The sequence below is a fragment of the Hemicordylus capensis genome, chromosome 5 (genome assembly GCF_027244095.1).
Source record: "Hemicordylus capensis ecotype Gifberg chromosome 5, rHemCap1.1.pri, whole genome shotgun sequence".
Lineage (NCBI taxonomy): Eukaryota > Metazoa > Chordata > Lepidosauria > Squamata > Cordylidae > Hemicordylus > Hemicordylus capensis.
The window spans coordinates 138,288,390-138,306,168 of NC_069661.1; the positions used below are offsets into that span (position 1 = coordinate 138,288,390).

The 17,779-nt window shown below is 46.4% G+C and overlaps 1 protein-coding gene across 7 annotated transcripts in view; it reads right to left on the reverse strand.

Annotated features, from left to right (window-relative positions):
• SEMA3A (semaphorin 3A) overlaps window positions 1-17,779 on the reverse strand; it is a 332,084-nt gene that overhangs the window by 48,182 nt on the left and 266,123 nt on the right. For all 7 annotated transcript variants that reach the window (XM_053257035.1, XM_053257036.1, XM_053257037.1 and 4 more), the window contains 3 exons: window positions 4,721-4,863; window positions 1,790-1,904; window positions 1,598-1,667 (listed from right to left, as the gene is read on the reverse strand). In XM_053257035.1, the coding sequence (XP_053113010.1) occupies window positions 1,598-1,667; window positions 1,790-1,904; window positions 4,721-4,863 (328 nt within the window). The remainder of the gene's footprint in view (window positions 1-1,597; window positions 1,668-1,789; window positions 1,905-4,720; window positions 4,864-17,779) is intronic.

Here is a 17,779-nt window from a genome sequence, read left to right on the forward strand (position 1 = left end):
TCTGGCACCCCCCTCCATTTTCCTCACTTTGTCTGTTTTTGTCCCATTTTCACCAGTCCCTTTGCACCATTTGCTCTAGCTGCTTTGCATCATTTGCAAAGGGGCTCTTTGCTCTGTTTTCACCCTTTTGCCCCACTTCCTCAGAAAACTAACCCCCCAATTCCCATTGCCTCCTCTCCTGTTATCCGGAGAGGAGAGCTGGTCTTGTGGTAGCAAGCATGACTGGTCACTTTACCTAAGCAGGGTCTGCCCTGGTTGTATATGAATGGGAGACTTGATGTGAAAGCACTATAAGATATACCTCTTAAGGGATGGAGCTGCTCTGGGAAGAGCAGAAGGTTTCAAGCTCCATCCCTGGCATCTCCAAGATAGGGCTGAGAGAGATTCCTGCCTGCAACCTTGGAGAAGCCACTGCCAGACTGTGTAGATAATACTGAGCTAGATAGACTGACTCAGTATATGGCCAGTATATGGTCTGACTCAGTATGTGGCAGCTCCCTATGTCCCTATGTTCTGCGGTTTCACTATCCGTGCCCCCCACACAGAAAAGAATCCCTATGGATAATGGGGTTCTCCAGTATGTGTTTTAATTTCTCTTTCTATCCACTCCCCATTATCAATATCTTCACCTGCCTTTTTCTTCCTTAGGTCTCCTCTCTTTCTACTAGACCTGACATGTAGGCTGTTTCCTGTTCCCACACCATTCTGCATATAGCAATAGCAATAGCAATAGCACTTACATTTATATACCGCTCTATAGCCGGAGCTCTCTAAGCGGTTTACAATGATTTAGCATATTGCCCCCAACATTCTGGGTACTCATTTTACTGACCTCGGAAGGATGGAAGGCTGAGTCAACCTTGAGCCCCTGGTCAGGATCGAACTTGTAACCTTCTGGTTACAGGGCGGCAGTTTTACCACTGCGCCACCAGGGGCTCTTGTGTAAAGATTTCTGCCTTCCTGGTATGCTTGCAAACCATGCAAGCAATGGACCCCCGAAGTGGGTGGAAGTCACTTGTGATTTTATTGTATTTTATGTAAAATTTCTTACAAGAAGACAAAATTGGTCCAGCTCAAGCAAAGGTAATGGGAAGCAATTCAGTTTCCAGCACAAACCTGTTGCTGAGCATCTGCATACTAGCATGCAGAAAGTGCCAGACAATACTGAGCTAGATGGATCAATGGTCTAACTTGTTATATGGCAGCTTCCTATATTCCTATGTTCCAAGATATATAGATTTAGAAACAGATTTATAGTCAAGATGTACTATAAAGTACATCTCAATAAAGACTCTTTAATAAAGTATTCAATAAAAGACTCCTGATATCCTTATATATTAAAATCAATGTTAGCAAAAGGGATTATGCAGAAAAAAACACAAATTCTTTCACACTGTGTGGCCTCAGACTTCAGGGTGATGATGTACACTGCTCATAAGAAAACCCCAATTCATTAACCTCTTACATCTGCTGGTTTCTAGAAGTTCAAAGGTTAAGAAAATGGCTTCATTTTAAAAGGACCATCTTAACAAAGAAAGCTTTTTAAAACAGCCAGCTCTTATAAACTCGCATGCAAGTAAAATGATATGTTCTATACCTGGAAGTTGTAAACACTCCATAGATTATGGGATTTTTAGGGTCTTTTGAGTTCATTAGAAACACATCCTCTGTCCAAAAAAAAAAAAAAAAAAAGGAAAGGAAAGAAGGAAAAACAACTTAATTATTTCAAAAACTAATATTTAGATGACCAGAGAATGATTTTGCATTCAGAAATAATTTGAGCACTTACGTAGCTCATCAAAATGAGTATCGATGCCATTGGGCCCTGGCACAGAACACATCAGGCGTGCTTTGAGGAAAGTTGTCCACTTGTTGACAAGACTTCTGTGACCACCAAAGTCATTCTGTAAAAAGAAGAGTAGTTGTCAGAAGGATTTTAAAAATCTGATTTAAATAAAGGTAAAGGCAGAGTGTGCCATCAAGTCAATTTTGACTCCTGGCACCCACAGAGCCCTGTGGTTTTCTTTGGTAGAATACAGGAGGGGTTTACCATTGCCTCCTCCCACATGGTATGAGATTATGCCTTTATATAGCTGATTATGCCCTTCCTATACCACTGCTGCCCGATATAGTAGCAGCGGGGATTCGAACCGGCAACCTTCTGCTTGTTAGTCAAGCATTTCCCTGCTGTGCCACTTAAGGTGACAACATGTGATATCTGGTGCCTTGCTTTTAGGGTGGAACTAGTGCTTACCCCACACATGTTGTCAGAGGCAGGAGGAGACTAGTACCTATAGGTGCCTGAAGCTTCCCCTAACAGGCGGATGGCACTGGACATAAATTCTGTTGGTTGAGCACACTTGAGCACACTATACTCACTTGAGGAAGCAAAATATTTGAGCTTGCATTTTAGGCAATTGTGATATTTCCAGCAGTTCCTAGATGCTTACAAATTACAGTAAACAGCTTTAATTTTAAAATTTTAATTTACCTTTCTTTGGCAATCATTTGGGGGGGCACATGGTGCTGCTACATTGTTAGAGCTATAAAAGCAACATGGTGGCAACACAGCAACGAAAAAATGAAAAGTATCCACATGTGCTTTAAAAGATTACTTCTACTGTTGAAATTGACCCAATGCATTCTAAACTTCTTGAAAGATTATTTTCTTTTTGTTGCCCTCATTGTTAAATTGAAGACAATCTTACATCATTAAAACATATATTGTAGAAACTGATATTTAACATGCTAACATGACATGGAGAAAGCTGACCTCAAGCCTGATCAGTTTCTGAATGGAAGATTACTTGGATCCTACTGCTACTACGAATATGTATATACCACTTTTCTACAAAAGTTCCAAAGCAGTTTACTTAGAAAAATAATGAACAAATGAACAAATAAACAAGATGGGTCCCTGTCCCCAAAGGGCTCACATTCAAAAAAGAAACATAAGATAGACACCAGCAACAACCAGTGGAGCTCGGTTGGGGGTGTTTAGGGCCGGTTGCTCTCTTGCTGCCAAATAAAGAGAAACAGCACTTTAAGAAGGTGCCTCTTTGCTCAGTTAGCAGGGGACATATATCCCCATATAAGCCATCTGATGTTAAAGGCAGGGATAACAGAGAAGTTATAGCAGGTTTGTCCCCAACACTACTTTAGGTAGCCTGGATTTGTAGTTTACTGGACAGATTCACATGTCAGCAAACTGAACACTGGTGAAGGTAAGCAGTCCCACACTCATTAAAGCTATAGCGATACTCCTGGCTCTTTATTCAGTGTGGCAATGTGTGGAGTTCCCACATGCTTTGGAATTGGGTTGCCACATTCTTCCCTACTAACTGGGCAAAGCAGCACCTTTTAAAGTGGTAGCTCTTATATTAAGCAGAGGGGAGAGAAACTCCCAGCACGGTGTCTTTCCAGTGGCTGCTGTAGGCCCTGGATTGTCAGGCCTTTGGGGACAGGGAACCAACTTTATATTCCTTTTTCTCTGTAAACTACTTTTTAATTGTTTAAAGGTAATATACAGGTGAAACTCGGAAAATTAGAATATCGTGCAAAGTCCATTAATTTCAGTAATGCAAATTAAAAGGTGAAACTGATATATGAGACAGACGCATTACATGCAAAGCGAGATCAGTCAAGCCTAAATTTGTTATAATTGTGATGATCATGGCGTACAGCTCATGAAAACCCAAATCCACAATCTCAGAAAATTAGAATATTACATGGAACCAAGAAGACAAGGATTGAAGAATAGAACAATATCGGACCTCTGAAAAGTATACAGTGTAGTGTGCTTGATTGGCCAGCAAACTCGCCTGACCTGACCCCATAGAGAATCTATGGGGCGTTGCCAAGAGAAGGATGAGAGACATGAGACCAAACAATGCAGAATTGCTGAAGGCCGCTAATGAAGCATCCTGGTCTTCCATAATACCTCATCAGTGCCACAGGCTGATAGCATCCATGCCACGCCGCACTGAGGCAGTAATTGCTGCAAAAGGCGCCCAAACCAAGTACTGAATACATATGCATGCTTATACTTTTCAGAGGTCCGATATTGTTCTATTCTTCAATCCTTGTCTTCTTGGTTCCATGTAATAGTCTAATTTTCTGAGATTGTGGATTTGGGGTTTTCATGAGCTGTATGCCATGATCATCACAATTATTACAAATTAAGGCTTGACTTATCTCGCTTTGCATGTAATGCGTCTGTCTCATATATCAGTTTCACCTTTTAATTTGCATTACTGAAATTAATGGACTTTTGCACGATATTCTAATTTTCTGAGTTTCACCTGTATAAATGGCAACAATAACATCAACAATGCCTCTGTCCCACAGATAGATTCCATGTTCACTTAGGAATCAGAAATGTCACTATAGCTTCACTGAGTCTGCTACCGCTTTCTCCAGACCTTAGCACAGAAGAGGAAAGATATTAAATACAATAAGAGCATTTCCAAACCAGACCTGTTATTCTATAAATGCTATAATTCCTTTACCCAGAGTTTTCTAAAAGAAGAGCAGGATATAAACATAATAAAGTTGCAATCATACCTATACATTTTCTATTGTGCACAATACACTGGAATCATTGTCAAATACCACATCATGCTAAACATTTGATCCCAATATCTTACTACTAAATTGTTCCTTACAAGTGTAGGATGATTATCATGATATATTAATTCCCACACAATTGAGACAATTTTACCTTACAGATCTGTCCTATTCTGGCATGTGTGGCTTTCCCAGAGTGCTCCCCATCAATTGCATTTTCACGGAAAAAAAAGTATATCTTGTCATCTTCTGGATTGTCACTTTCTGGGATCAGATGAGCACTAATAAACCTTGGATCTGAAAAGAAAAGGCCAGTGTATGATATATTAATGATGGATGGATTCCAGTAAAGGAAAAGTACATTGAAGTGTATAAAAATGGGCTCTGCATAAGCTTTTGTTATCATCTGGGTGGGGGAGTTTTTCAGTGGTTTGACAAGGAGTCACAGCTCTCTTTTTCTAAGACTAGAACTAAAATTTATCCCAAGTGAAATATGAAATGTTAAGATTTCAAAATTTCAAGAGGTATTTCAGAGTTACTCCCAAGGAGAAACACTGGAGAATTTTTTCAGATCCACCCCCCTGCCCCCCACCCCACCCCGCTCTGTTCCTGGCAAGTATTCCTGGGTTTGCTCCATGGAGTCTTTGGTGCACCCTTCAGAAACATTTGTGCAGATCTGTCTGAGCTGTGATTAGTTTCCATGATTTGGAAAAATAAAATACATGAAATTTTGAGGGGCAGTTAAAAATGAAGAGGCAAACATTATGAGTTATTTCAGAATTCTTAGAGACAAAAGTCAAACTCAGGAGAGTTCACCTATCCCTTGGTATCAAGTACTCATGATCCAATACTGTTCTGCTCCATCTCCAACAATTCACATATATCTGCCAGTGGTTCCAGATGGAAATGAGCTTCTAAAACTGTATCAAGAGACTCAATCTAGTAAGTGCAGTGGGGCTCAGATAAAGAAGATTTATTCTTTCTACACATTGTCTTGCTTCATTTTGCTTAACTACAGAAATTCAAAGAGAATTTTTCTCATCAGGTGAAACATCTGAGAAATCCAAGGGAATCCAAAGGTTTTAAATAAGAACAGCAATCTACTTTAGAGGAACTGGGTGAAATTTTGCACACCCCTAGGTAGTCCAGGACTCCTGGATTACTCCTAAGCAGGGGTGGAGCTCCCCATGACTGGTGCCCCCCTGGCACCTCTTCTCTCCCTGCCATGCACATGGGGTGCCCCTCTTCTCCCTGCCACGCATGAATGGCAGCAGCAGCAGCCTTCCTGGCGGAGCAGCCCAAGGAAGGCTGCCCTGCCCCCACTGTTCAGCTGGTCACCATGCATGTGTGATGAGGGGTAGACATGGTACTTGGCTGCCATGCCAACCACTCAAATTGCTGCTGCACATGCTTGCTGGCCAGCTGCAGGGCCGCCTACCCTGGGCTGCTCAGTCAGGGAGGCCGCCATTGCTGCCACCGCTGGTGCCACGTATACAGCAGGAAAAGAAGGGACACCCCATATGGTGGGAAGAAAAGGTGTGTCCTGCTTGCATGACAGGGAGAGAAGGGGTACTCCATGTGGGTGGCAGGGAGAGAAGGGGCATGGGGGTGGGGAAGCAAATGGGGAAGCAAATCCAGGGGTTCCTACTCAGCCAAAATGTTTGGGGAATTTCAAAACCAAAAGACAGGACTAGCTTTTCTCAAAGATGTGGGAAGGGGTTCACATCCTTAGCTCAATCAGTGTTACTATGTGAACTGTAAAATAAATAACTTCAGGAAAGTGTTTTTGCTTTGCAATACTTCTGTTTCTCACTGAAAAAACTTTCAGGCTTTTTAGCCACCTGGTTAAATCAATATATTTGAAATCAATAAAATAATGTTTTCATTTCAGCTGGGCAGCCATCTGTGCTTTCTGATCATTTTGTTTCTCTTCTATATCAGTCCAAATGCTACATATTGTACAATAAATGAATACGTATTGTACAATAAATAAATAATACTAGGGATGTGCAATTCAACTTGTGCACAAATTGAATCACAATGAATCAAATCACCCCCATTTATTATGAATCGATTTCTGTGATTCACGTTGAGGGCACCATTTTGTCTCCATGCTTTTCAATTGCTGGTTGGTTTTCCTGCACCGGCTTCTGGCTTGAGATCTCCTTGCTTCTTGATTGGTTTGTTGATCATTAGAGAGAGACTGCAGCAGCACTGAGAGCAGAGTGGTAGTGGTGGTTTGGGCCTGCCTGCCTGGCCCCCAGTGAGTGGAGAAAGAGAGACAGAGAGTGCCTGCTAGGCTTATCTGTCTCTATTTTTGCTTTAAATGTGCAGTGCCAACTGCTCCCCCCCCATCTTTTTTTAATTATTTGTACCAGCAGCACCAATGGCTTTAACTGGGTACTGTTTGGAATTTTATTTTATTATTTTTGCTTGTAGCCAGCCCCACCCACAGTGGATTTAATTACTGAGGTACTGTGTGTGCCCCCTCTTTAAAAAGAATAGTACCAGCAACTCAGTAGCTTAACTGGGTGCTGTTTAGAATTTATTTCCTAGTGTGGTTTCTTTTTACTCTCATTGCTTGTAGCCAGACCCCTTTAATAACTGGGGTGCTGTGATCCACCCCATTTTATTTAAATTGTACCAGCAGCTCCCAGGCTGGAATTTTATTCCTTGTTACATTGTTTTTTCTCATTGCTTGTAATAATTGGGGTGCTGGGTTTTTACATTATTATTTTGCAGTCCTGCTGCCACCTTTGCTGCTGCTTCTGTGTGCTGCCTATACATGGTGGATTAATTTTTAGTTTTTGTAGACTGGCATGTGGTGTGTGGAGCCTTCCAAGCTCCCTCTGTTTACCTCCCCCCCCCGGGGTTTTTTTTTGGTTTTGATTGTTTGGATGGGTGGGTGCATGACTGGTGCCCACCTGCCCACCCCCAAATGGTCTGCTTGGCCCAACAGTGCCTCTGAGAGTAACACCTGGCAGACACCAGCCAAAGATGCTGCTGGAATCCCCCAGACAAAGACACCAGATAGGTAACACCAGATAAGTGAAACCTTGGTCAGTTTGTTTAGGGAAGGGAGAAATTAGGTAGCAGGACCTCAAGGTGGGAGGGGAGGGTTAGAGAGAGGCCACTAATCCCCTGCTCTTCTTTGCCTTCCCTTCACTTAGGCTTGCCCCAGTGTTGCTCGGTGTAGTGGTTAGAGAGCTGGACTAGGACTGGGGAGACCCGAGTTATCATTCAGCCATGATACTTGCTGGGTGACTCTGGGCCAGTCACTTCTTTCTCAGCCTAACCTACTTCACAGAGTTGTTGTGAGGAGAAATGTAAGTATGTAGTACACCATTCTGGGCTCCTTGGATGAAGAGTGGGATATAAAATGTAAAAATAAATAAATAAATAAATAAATAAATAAATAAATAAATAAATAAATAAATAAATAACAGCTCCCTCCCCATAAAGCCACAGTGCTAGAGATAGCGCTGTTTATGGCAAACAGACCATAAACAGACCATCTTGACCCCACACCCCCTTAAAGGGAAGGGTGATGCTGCTTGTCATGGTGGAAGATGGTGAGGAGCCTACTCCCCAAGTTGCCCCCACTGCTGATGTGGTTGTGTGCAGGCTCTCCTTTGCGGAGGAGCCTGCCCCCACAGTCTAGCTGCATGTGGCAGCTGAGATAGAAGGGGGGGGAGAGATCTTCCCCTATCAGGGAAGAACCTCTTCTTCCCATGGCAGCAGAGGAAGAGATTTCATCAGCTGCTAGCCCAGCCAGTTCACACTCTCTGTCCTCCCCAATCCCCATGGTGCGACCCCCTCATCTTAGAGAGAGGAGGAGCAGGGAGAAATAATTCTGATTGTTCCTGGACCTTCTCAGCCCCAGATGGAGGGCTGTGGTGATGGCAGCCCCCAGAACGAACCAGCAGCCTCAGTACCACCAAAACAGTCCCAGACTGAGAGCAGCATGGTGTGGGACCACTTTGAGCACTGCCATTGTGACCACACCATTCTGTCTGCATCCACTGGTCAGCAGGTGTAAGGTCAGCAGGCTTAAGGACCCCAAGCATCTTGGGAAGACAGTGATGCTGCAGTATCTGTGATGGCATCACCTCAGGCTCCTTGCTCTTTGCTGGCAGCAATAGGCCTGCTGTGCCTTCAGATAGCAGCATGGCTCCTGCTTCTGCTCCCAACCAGTAAAAGTTGCCTGCGCTGTTGGTGCAGTTGGTGGGTAATCAACTGCACTGGCCTGGTTGCCCATATCATCAGCTAGGCCATTGGGGAGATTATCTCTTTGGATGAACAGCCATTCCAGGTGGTGGAGAACACCAGCTTCAGTCAGGTGCTCTGACTGCTTGCCCCCAGCTACAACATCCTCTCACGCACCACCTTCAGCAGGTGGGTGGTGCCCTCCTGGCATGTAGGGGCTGCTGCGCACAGCAGTGCTTGACACCAGTGTGCACTTCACTATGGATCTGTGGGACAGTCCCAGTGGGAGACATGTTGCTTTACTGTCCCTCACAGCACACTTGGCAGGAGAGCGAGGGGACATCTGCTGGTGGTGGTGTGCTTCCAAACTGCGAAGCACAGGTGGGCTGTGCTGCATGTGGTGGTGCTGGACACTTAGCACACAGAAGCTGAGTTGTCAGCAGCCATGAATTGCCAGCAGGAGGAATGGCTGTCCAGGCAGCCAAACCTTCGACGAGGCTTCTTGGTCATTGACAATGCCACCAACATCACAAAGGCAGCCGAGCAGGGTCCATTTGTGTCCATCTGTTGTGTGGTGCACACTCTGAACTCAGTTGCATGGGATGCGCTTGGCTCTTCTGGGGCTGCGGCCAGGCAAGATATCCCTGCTGCAAGCACTGGGCACCATCCTGCTGTTGCTACAGCTGTTCTTGTGGAGAAATGTTGTTAGGCGAACAGCCTGTTTGGAAATCATCTACATGTGATTTGGAAACGTGCTGCTGGAAGCCTCGAAACAGGCTGTTCTCTTAACAGCACTTCTTGTAGTTTCCATTTTGACTTGCGGGATCAGGGGCTCACAATTTGCCTACATGAGCTAACTCCCTCAAAATAAGTCACTTAGCAAGTAGCATGGGAAGATAACTCCAGGTCAAGCCTAACCCACAACTGAAAGAGGACTATTCCTCATGCTCCCCCTTGGTTCATGCACAAGGAAAGTAGCTGAGTAGACTACCTTAGTCTACTACCTGAGTAGACTACCTCAAAAGGTTAGGGAGAAGTTATTTATCTGAAAGGAGTAGCCGAAACTCTTCTCAGTGTTGGCACAAAGGATTGGCCTTTTAAACTAATCACCTTCACAGGAAGAGCAGTAAAGATTGCAACAGGCTCATCTCTCTAACATACGTGTTAATGGTTGGCATGAAGCACGGGAAACACGTTCATTATGTTAACAAAATATGTTATCTTCTGCCCAGAAGGACTTCCTGAAATGAGATAAGCTCTAAGTGCACCTATTCAAGGTTTTTTGCTGGACTTGGCGATGGTTACTGGAAGGTTCCTCTTGTGTCCACCACCAACCAGCATTTAGAGTGAGAAGGAGGGTGAGTGACTCATGGTCATCCCCATCCACAGCAACACCACTGGCAGCTTGCCACACTCTGGCCAATCCCAGTCTCAGATGTGTCATAGTCTGCCCATTAGTGCTGCTGACATGCATGCCACTGGTGACCAATGATGACATATGGACTGGTGCCCTGATCTGGTGCCAGGTTGTCAGCTGGGGCCCAGCACCAATCTGAAGCCATGGTATGTTATCCAGATACAGGTAGGCGGGGATGTATGGCAGGAAGAAGAAGAGGAGTCCAGGAAGAAGAAGAGAAGAAGACTTCTTCTCACAGTAAGATAGGAGCTCCATGTCTGGCCTTGAGGCTAATGTGCTTCATTCACTGCTCTGCTCTGCATTCTGTATTGTCAAAATATGGCTGAAGACATTGAGATTATGGTTATGCTTGCTGGCCGCCAAGGGTGCTGCTATTGCAGCTGTTGTAAGGAGTCATAGTTGTGTGTGAGAAAGCAACTTGTGCCAATGATGCTACTGCAGTGCAGGCACTGTGGCTGGCAGTGGATTCTGGGTCAGTGATTCCTTTTGGGCCATCTTTGGACAGTGTGTTTGGCAAAATGTGGTGTTCTGTTCTGTGTTGAGGGGGATTGTGTGTGCTTTTGTTCTGCAGTTGTTGTTGTTTTGCAAGGCAGGGTTGCAAAATGTGTGCACTCTGTTTGTATTGCCCATAGGCAGGCCTGTCCTTAGGGCAGGGCAACCAGGGCCATCACTCTGGGCCCTACACCTGGACAGCAGCAGCAGTCTCCATGGAACACCTGCTGCGGGGCCACACCCTCTCTATATGGCAGGGTAGCCCTTCTCAGTGTGTGGAGCTGCAGCGGCAGCTGCCTGCTGCCATCATGATGATATAGTGGGTGGTTGGGGCTCCAAGCGAGCAAGCGGCAAGCAGCAGCCTGCTTCCTTCCTACTCGCTCACCCGAGCCAGGGGCAGCCTCCAGCACTTGGCAAGGCAGCCACTGCCAGCACCTGGCAAGGCAGCCACTGCCAGCAGTGGCCAGTGGTGAGTCTGGGGGAGGAGGGAAGGGGCTAGAGCACGTGGCGAGCAGCATCCTGCTCTCCGCTTGCTCAGCAGCAAACAGACAGAGGACGACATAGGGTCACAGTATGATTATGTTGGCATCGCTGGCTGCCAGTGCTCTACCTCTGCTCTCTGCCCAGCCGTCCCCTCCTCTCTTAGAATGTGCATGGTGTCCCTGTGGACATGTGATTTTTATTCTGTGGCATGCAGCACCACACAGGCAGTCTGAGTCAGGCACGCTGAGAGGAGGCGAGACGAAAGAATGAAGTGACTGAGGAGACTGGAGGAGTGCTCTGTGTGTGCTGTGTGCTGGCAATGGGGATGCTTGGCTTGGAGGGAGTTGGCTAGCAATGGCTGGACTCCGAGCTGCTGCATGCACAGGCACACAGCATAGGCACACCGTAGCAGCAGGCAGCAGAGGCTGGTTCTCCTCCTCCGTTCCACAGACACACACAGTCCATTCCACCACCAGGAGCAGCACGCTGCAGTGAGCAGCCAAGAGAGAGAGGCTAGAGACCAGCGACTGAGACCAGGCCAGCCAACCAGTAAATTGTTGATTATTATTGTCTCTGCCTCCACTCTCCTCTCCTCTCCTGTGGGTTGACTGGGCTGGGGGACCTGCCTGGTTGGGGTCTTTGGGAATGTTGGTGGAAATTATGTCAAGATAATGCTAGTTTGTCTGCTTAAGGAGACTTGTCTTTACATGCATGCCTGCAGTTGCTTTGGCTCCAGATGGGGTGTGGGGGAAGAAACATGTGTCTGGATGGGAATATCATGTTAAGTTGCATTTTGAAATGTTTTTCTGTTCATGCATATTTGCAAAAAATATACTTGTTTTTATATTCTATCTTATGATATATATTAGATCAAAATGTCGAAGGCACATGCTGATTTGCCCCCAGCCCCACAGCACCCTAGGGACAGCCCTACCCATAGGGAACAATGGGGAACTTGAATCACCCTATTGTTCCCCATGGGCAGGTCTTAGGGACATCAAAGTGGGTTGGGTAGTACGACATGATGGTTGCTACCTACCAACCAACCCACAAAAGTAATAGGCAAGCAGGTGACTTTTCATTAAAAACAACAAACAAACCCTAAACTACCATAGGATCCTATGGGGGTTGGGGGGGGCATTTAATTTTTTAAAAATAAAATTGCCTGGTTGCTCATTTCTTTTGTGGGTTGGATGGTAGATAGCACCCATCATGCCCTACCACCAAACCCACTTTGCTGTCCCTAGGACCTACCCATGGGGAACAATTGGGGGATTCAAGTTCCTCATTGTTCCTATGGGTGAACTGCAATTTTGTTTTGCGGATTTCCGATTCATTGAACCATCCAGCTATGGCTGACCAGTTCAATGGATCTATTTGATTTTTTTTGCAATTCGATTTGAGGGAAACATTCGTGCACACCTCTATTAGATACATGTAGTAAACTTCTAGAATGAAGAGAACATTCCTTTAAAAACCTCAACAGATTATCAGCATTTTACTAGTATCCCTTGATTTCTATTATATTTTTAAAAGATGTTTTTAAGAAGGACCTGAAGACATACTTGTTTAGTCGTTCTTTTAGTTTATCTTTTAAAGTTTAAGTTTTAGAGTTTTTAATCTATATTTTAAATTGTTTTAATTGTGTTAATGTTTTAATGGTTGTGTTTTTAGACTGTGGACCGCACAGGGACTTGTGTATGGGGTGGTATAGAAATGTGTTAAGTGCATATATACATACATACATACATACATGAACAAACAAACGAATGAATGAATGAATAAATAAATGAATATTTCATTCAAATATTAATATGTCTCAAAATAGGGGAAGGTAACAGGGGAGCAGGGCCATTTCATCTGCCTTGCTGGGATTTACCATCTAGCCCCTTTGCCCCCTGTGGACATTCCATCTAGCACAGACGGAGTGCAGCCTGCTTGTTTGGCTGCCAAATTCCAGCTGGCTGGTTGCCAGCCTCCCAGATTGCTCAAGACTGCTTAAGTTCTACCACCTGCTGCCTGTCCTGGGAGCTGCTTGTGTGAGGAGTGGCTTCTGGGGCTTGCAGGCTTAAAAGCAAGGAGGCTTGCCTCGAAGCAAGTGGGAAGGTAACAGGGGAGCAGGGCCATTTCATCTGCCTTGCTGGGATTTACCATCTAGCCCCTTTGCCCTCTGTGGACATTCCATCCAACACAGACGGAGTGCAGCCTGCTTGTTTGGCTGCCAAATTCCAGCTGGCTGGTTGCCAGCCTCCCAGATTGCTCAAGACTGCTTAAGTTCTACCACCTGCCGCCTGTCCTGGGAGCTGCTTGTGTGAGGAGTGGCTTCTGGGGCTTGCAGGCTTAAAAGCAAGGAGGCTCGCCATAGGCGTAGCCGTCAGGCCGCCTGTAGGCGGCCGCCAAAGGGGGCCTGCCTTTGGGGCCGGGCCTTTGGGGGTGGGACTGAGGGCTGGGGGGTTGGGTTGGGCCAGGCCTCTTGCAGACGTGTTTGGGCTCTCTTGGGGGGGATGGTGCTGGGGGTGTGCCTAGCGGTTCAGGGGCAGCTATTACTGTAGTGGTGGAGAATAGAAGAATTGGTGCTGGCAGAGCAGCTGGCCGTTACAGGGGAAGGGAAGTCAGTAATTTAGTAACTGTTTCCACTTCCAATTGTTCTGTTAACTCTTCGGCCTTGGGGAGCAGCTCCAACGACCCACAGAATCTGGCCTTACTCCTTTGCAATGCCAGGTCAGTTCAGAATAAGACCGAAATTGTCCATGATCTGATTGTGGATGAGGGAGCTGACCTGGCATGTATAACGGAGACCTGGTTGGGGGAGGCGAGTGGTCCAGTGTGGGCTCAGCTTCTCCCACCAGGTTACTCTGTTGTGGAACAGGCCAGGGGAAGTGGGCGGGGTGGTGGTGGAGTGGCTGTGGTCCATAAGAATACCATTTCCCTTACCAGGGCCCCTGTGAGACAGCTGACTTATATTGAGTGCATATTTTTGAGGCTGGGAACTAGGGATAGATTGGGGATTCTGTTGGTGTACCGTCCACCCCGCTGCCCAACTGACTCCCTAACTGAGCTGACGGAGCTGGTCGCGGAGTTGGTGTTGGAGTCTCCTAGACTTTTGGTGCTGGGAGACTTCAATATCCACTTTGGGGCTGGCTTGTCTGGTGCGGCTCAGGAGTTCATAGCAGCCATGACAACTATGGGCCTATCAATGGTCCATCAGTGGTCACAGGATTGCACAGGTCAACTCCTTCAAATATCTAGGAGTGGTTTTTCAATCATCAGGTTCACGCAATGCCCACCTCAAATCCACATTTTTGATGGCACAGTTAACTACGAACCTTATTACCTCTTTTCATTTCTCGAGGGGGGCTTCTTACATCCCCGCTGCAGTTAAACTATTTGTATCTAAAGTCCACTCTCAAGTGCTGTATGGAGCCCAAATAGGACCTGTCAGCAACTTTACGGCTTTAGAAGCCCTGCAGTCTAAATTTCTGAGATCTATATTGTTAGTCCCCCGATGTGTGCCCAATGTTGCGCTAAGACGAGAGATGGGTATGATTAGATTGGAAACTTGTTATTGGAGGAATATCATATCACTCTGGTTAAAATTTGTCTTCTCTTGTGTAGGATTGGCCTCCCTTATTAAGACTGATTGTTTCCGATTTAAGTGGAAGACCCAAATTGTTGACAAATTGGCTCACTATGGTTTCTCTCAGGACGAGATTATAAAATTGGGATATGATCGTGCCAGGATTGAGATTAAACAACGTATCATGGACATGGAACTGCAGGAAGAAGTCGCTTCTCTGCCTAAGAATATTTTTCTGGGGGATCAAACCTTTAACACTAAACCAGCTAGCTATTTAAGTCTAATTACCATTCCCAAATATAGACGTGCTCTGACGCTCGCCCGTCTTAATGCGCTTCCATCTGCTGTTATGGAGGGAAGATTTAAAGGTACCCCTTATTCTGCTCGACTTTGCCCTTGCGGGTCTGGTCAAGTGGAGACAACTGCGCATGCCATACTTTACTGTAACTTCTATAGGGACACCCGCTTACGATTAGTGTCCCCTTTGTTGCAACGTTTTCCTGGGCACTTGGATGACTTCTGTTTGAAGTACTTACTGTCCAGTCCTGATGACAACCTAATCACCAAAATGGCAAGGTACTGCCATATCATTTGCACCATCTGCTCAGGTTTTCAATAATGTTCTGCTTCCCCCCCCCCCCGTGATTCTTGTTTCATGATTGTAATGGAGGGTGCTCTGCTCAATAAGGTTTTCAGTCAGACCTATTTGGAGTTCACCACAACTGCCTTAATTTTAACTTGTCACTATTGTGTTATAATCTGTCCGTTTTATTATGCTGAGCTTCTTTTTTTGTATGTAAGTATGTATGTTTTAACTATGCACCGGTCTATGACCGCAATAAAGGACTGACTGACTGACTGGGCCTATCTCAACTAGTTTCTGAACCGACTCACATTGCTGGTCATGCACTCGATTTGGTCTTTTGCTCGGATCAGGGGGGTGCTCCGTGGGTGGGGAATCCAGTGGTTTCCCCATTGTCATGGACGGACCACTACCTGGTTAAGGTTGGTCTCACAGCTGCAATCCACCCCTGCAGGGGTGGTGGACCTATTAGGATGGTCCGTCCGAAAAGGCTGCTGGACCCAGTGGGATTTCAAAAGACCTTGGAGGATTTTGACGTTGGTGCAGCCGGTGATTCTGTCGATGCCCTGGTGGGAACCTGGAACAGGGAACTCAACTGGGCAGTAGACACGATTGCTCCTAGGATTGCTCCCTTCCAACCTGCTGCAAAAAGGGCCCCTTGGTATACTGAGGAGCTGCGGGGGCTGAAGCGGTTGGGTAGGCGACTAGAGCGTAAGTGGAGGAGAACTCAGTTCGAATCTGACAGGGTTCAGCACGTGACCCATTTGAAGGCTTATGCGGAGGCAGTGCGCACAGAGAAAAAGAGATTCTGGTCTGTGTGCATTGCAGCTGCAGGTTCACGCTCAGCGGAGCTATCCTGGGTTGTGAGGAGTCTGGTTTCTCCTCCTTCTACTTCCAATCAGTCCCCGGGGTTGCTCTGCTGTGATGCCTTTAATGGGTTCTTTGCAAATAAGATCTCCTGTATTTGGGCTGACTTGGACTCCACTATTTCTGCAAGGTCTATGGAGGAGGTGTCCAGAAATCCTCCTTGCAGTATTAGATTGGATCAGTTTCAATCTGTGACTCCTAAGGATGTGGACAAGCTGCTTGCGGCGGTGCGGCCTACCACCTGTTCTCTGGATCCTTGCCCGACTTGGCTGCTTCTATCTAGCAGGGAGATTGTTGGAGATGGCTTAATTAATATTGTAAATGCATCACTGAGGGAGGGTAGGGTGCCCCCCTGCCTGAAGGAGGCAATGATTAGACCACTCTTAAAGAAGCCTTCCCTGGACCCCTTAGCGATGGACAGCTACAGGCCAATCTCCAATCTCCCTTGGTTGGGCAAGGTGATTGAGAGGGTGGTGGCTGACCAGCTCCAGGCAGTCTTGGAGGAAACTGGTTATCTAGACCCATTTCAAACTGGCTTTAGAACGGGCTATGGAGTTGAGACAGCCTTGGTCGGCCTGATGGATGACCTTTACCGGGGAATCGACAGAGGGAGTGTGACTCTGCTGGTTCTTCTGGATCTCTCGGCGGTGTTCGATACCATCGACCATGGTATCCTTCTGGATCGCCTGGGGGAGTTGGGGATGGGGGCACTGCCTTGCAGTGGTTCTGTTCCTATCTCTCGGGTAGATTCCAGATGGTGGAGCTTGGTGACAGTTGCTCCTCAAAACGGGAGCTGTTATATGGAGTCCCTCAGGGCTGCATTCTGTCACCAATGCTTTTTAACATCTACATGAAACCACTGGGTGAGGTCATCAGGAGGTTTGGTGCTGGGTGTTATCAGTATGCTGATGACACCCAAATCTACTTCTCCTTTTCATGCCCAGGAAATGGCACTCATTCTCTAAATGCCTGCCTACAGGCAGTAATAGGCTGGATGAGGGAGAACAAATTGAAGCTGAATCCAAGCAAGACGGAGGTGCTCATTGTGGGGGCTCAGAATCTGAGGAGTGAGTTAGATCTCCCTGTGCTGGATGGGGTTACACTCCCCCAGAAGGAGCAGGTGCGCAGCTTGGGAGTACTCCTGGATCCAGGCCTCACCCTGGTATCTCAGGTGGAGGCCATGGCCAGGAGTGCTTTCTATCAGCTTTGGCTGATTCGACAGCTGCGCCCATTCCTCAAAGAGGATGACCTCAAAACAGTGGTGCATCAGCTGGTAACCTCCCGGCTTGACTATTGCAACGCGCTCTACGTGGGGCTGCCTTTGTATGTAGTCTGTAAACTTCAGTTAGTTCAGAATGCGGCAGCCAGATTGGTCTCTGGGGCAACCCAGAGAGACCATATGATGCCTGTTTTGAATCAGTTACACTGGCTGCCAATATGTTTCCAGGCAAAATACAAAGTGCTGGTTATTACATTTAAAGCCCTGAACGGCTTGGGTCCAAGATATCTTAGAGAGCGCCTTCTTTTACATGATCCCCACCGCACATTAAGGTCATCTGGGGAGGTCCGTCTCCAGTTGTCACCGGTT